The sequence below is a fragment of the Centruroides vittatus genome, unplaced genomic scaffold (genome assembly GCF_030686945.1).
Source record: "Centruroides vittatus isolate TY-2023 unplaced genomic scaffold, ASM3068694v2 scaffold_490, whole genome shotgun sequence".
In the NCBI taxonomy this organism is placed as follows: domain Eukaryota; kingdom Metazoa; phylum Arthropoda; class Arachnida; order Scorpiones; family Buthidae; genus Centruroides; species Centruroides vittatus.
This window is the reverse complement of record NW_027122711.1, coordinates 2,557,205-2,559,619: the sequence shown is the minus strand read 5'-3', so window position 1 is coordinate 2,559,619 and position 2,415 is coordinate 2,557,205. Positions and strand designations below refer to the sequence as shown.

General features: G+C 30.6%; 1 protein-coding gene across 1 annotated transcript; it reads left to right on the top strand.

Moving 5' to 3' along the window:
- The first annotated feature begins 305 nt into the window (after positions 1-305).
- On the top strand, positions 306-2,151 carry LOC136989372 (uncharacterized). The gene is made up of 5 exons (XM_067287493.1): positions 306-465; positions 1,166-1,292; positions 1,375-1,520; positions 1,596-1,725; positions 1,805-2,151. The coding sequence occupies exons 1-5, from the start codon at positions 426-428 to the stop codon at positions 2,046-2,048; spliced, it is 687 nt and encodes a 228-aa protein (XP_067143594.1). The 5' UTR covers positions 306-425; the 3' UTR covers positions 2,049-2,151.
- The last annotated feature ends 264 nt before the right edge of the window (positions 2,152-2,415 follow it).

Here is a 2,415-nt window from a genome sequence, read left to right as displayed (position 1 = left end):
CTAGTTACAACTGAACTAAGACTTAAATTTACTTATTTCTTTTTTTTTATTATTTAAAAAAATAGTCTTATAGCTCTGAATCACAAGGTGAATTTGTTAAGGAAAATAAGAAAATTTTCCTACTTTAATTTATGACATTATTTTAATGGCAATTATGACGAAATTTCTTGTTATCTTCATTAATGTCAGCATTTCAATAGAACGTTTTCTTTACTAAAGTTTCAAGGTTAAGTAGCAGAACAGATTTCCTTTAGTTTTTATTAGTAAATTGCCGTTTGCAATAACTACGTGTTTGTTACTAGAAATAGGTAAAAAAATGTTGACGAAAGAAATGCAGTTCATATTTCATCTACTATAAATACGCCATCGAAGTAATCCTTCTCACAGTTTTCCTCCATACCTTCGTAGGAACAACAACAACAATCATGAAGTATACTTACCTCCTGCTCTTTATCGTTGCAATGGGTAAATATATTTTATATTCATTTCAAACCATAAAATCTTATAACGTCTACTAATATTAGAATTATCATTGTTTAAATATTTAAAGATTAATTATCAATAGTTTTTAGACGAGTGTATTCCATATATACGTTGTATTTGCTTTTTTCCGTCCTGTGGGTCCTTTTTGGATCCATTGTAAGTTCGATCTGTTTCACATATTCTTCTTTTTTTCTGTTTTTTAAAATTTTTTTCACCCTAAAGGCCTTTTTATAGCAAGCCCACTATGGGTCCAGACCCACAATGATAAAGGACGGGGCCTCCTCGAAAAATTACTCCGGATCCGAACCTGGGTCCACCAGAGTTGTATGTTTAAAGGCCTGATATATTCGAGATAAACCACCGAAAAACCCCAAAAAAATTCGACCCCTGTTCCCCAGAGCTGTAGGCTGCCATCTTTACGTCTCGACCTTATTGTATCTGCTTTGTAATAAGGTTTATAATTCTAAATATTCAAAATAGATTGCATTATATGAAATTTAAGCTCTAAATAATTTAATTTATATGTTTAAATTAAGAAATATACATTTAAATATTGTATAACTGTTTAATTATAAACATGAAATTAAATTATAACTAATTAATAATTATAATTATCTAAAGTGAAATCACTTATCTTCAGTTAATTTTATATTATTAAAATTATTATTTATACAATTAATAGCTGTAAAAAGATCGAAAGAAGATCGTTGCCACTGGAACGAATTAGACGCCTGTTCTGCAGAAGGAAGAACTATTTTACAGAATAATCCCATTCCACAAAATGAAGAAGAAATCGATAAACAATGCTCGTAAGTCTTATTATATTTATATATTTATACATATACATATATATATATATAATATATATTTAATATTATTCGTATATTTTAGATCTCTAAAAGAAGCCATTGCATGTGCCACTAATTATACAAACAAATGCGCAACACCATTGTACAGACAATTGTTGGCTTATGGTACTGACGAATCTAACGAAAACATTAACAATTTTTGCACCCCTGGAAACGAACTGCGAACCAGTAAGATATATTAATATATTTACTCATTTATTTAACTTTTAAACAGCTTTATATTTATATTTTTACTTTTAAAAGCCTTGTTGAAACACGCTTCGTGCCTCCGTGAAGTATGGAGCGATCAACAAGCTTGTGCCAACGATGCTCGAGCTGCTATAGATAAGATTTCTACAGTACCTGCTAAAGATAGAATAACCCTTTCTTGCTGGTAAATAAATTACAATATTTAACACTTAATTTTTAGTTTAATAAGTTTTAAAACTTATAATTGATGTTATTTCTTGTAGCTCCTATCGTAGATTCCGTAATTGTGGTACCGAATTTGTAGAGAAGAAATGCGGAACAGAAGCTAAAGATTTTATTATGAAATTTGTCTCGTTTTTTGCTGGAAATTTTCCTGACATTTTATGCCAAAATTTCAGTCCAGAAGATGATAAATGCAAAGCTTTACTTCCTCCAGTCGGTACCCAACCGAAAGCAGACAGCGATTCACCTCTGACTGAATTGATTAATTTGTTTAGCAAAAACTAAACATAATTAAAGGAATGTTTCTAATAAAAATACAATTGAAATTTATCCTATTAAATGTAATAATTAAAAAAAGTATATAGAAAAATAAAGTATTTTGTTCGTATTTATGATGCATGAGATTGCAATTTAAATCTGCCCACAAGTGGCCGAATGGATAAACAGTTGTAATTGTCCGGGGGGTTCGCTCTTCGCTAACGAGCTGATCACGCGGAGTTTACCGGATTTTCTTCACATTTTTCTTCCCACTGCCTTGACTTTTAACCACGAAAATTTAATCGAATCGATACCCCTAATACACGAACCTCCCTGCAAAATTTCCAAAATTTTTGACAAAAGACACGGGAGTTATTAAGCTTCAAAGAGGATG

Coding starts and splice junctions, on each gene's coding strand:
- LOC136989372 (XM_067287493.1), top strand. CDS start 426: ATGAAGTATACTTACCTCCTGCTCTTTATCGTTGCAATGG. Junction 466..1,165: donor GCTCTTTATCGTTGCAATGG/GTAAATATATTT, acceptor TACAATTAATAG/CTGTAAAAAGATCGAAAGAA. Junction 1,293..1,374: donor GAAATCGATAAACAATGCTC/GTAAGTCTTATT, acceptor CGTATATTTTAG/ATCTCTAAAAGAAGCCATTG.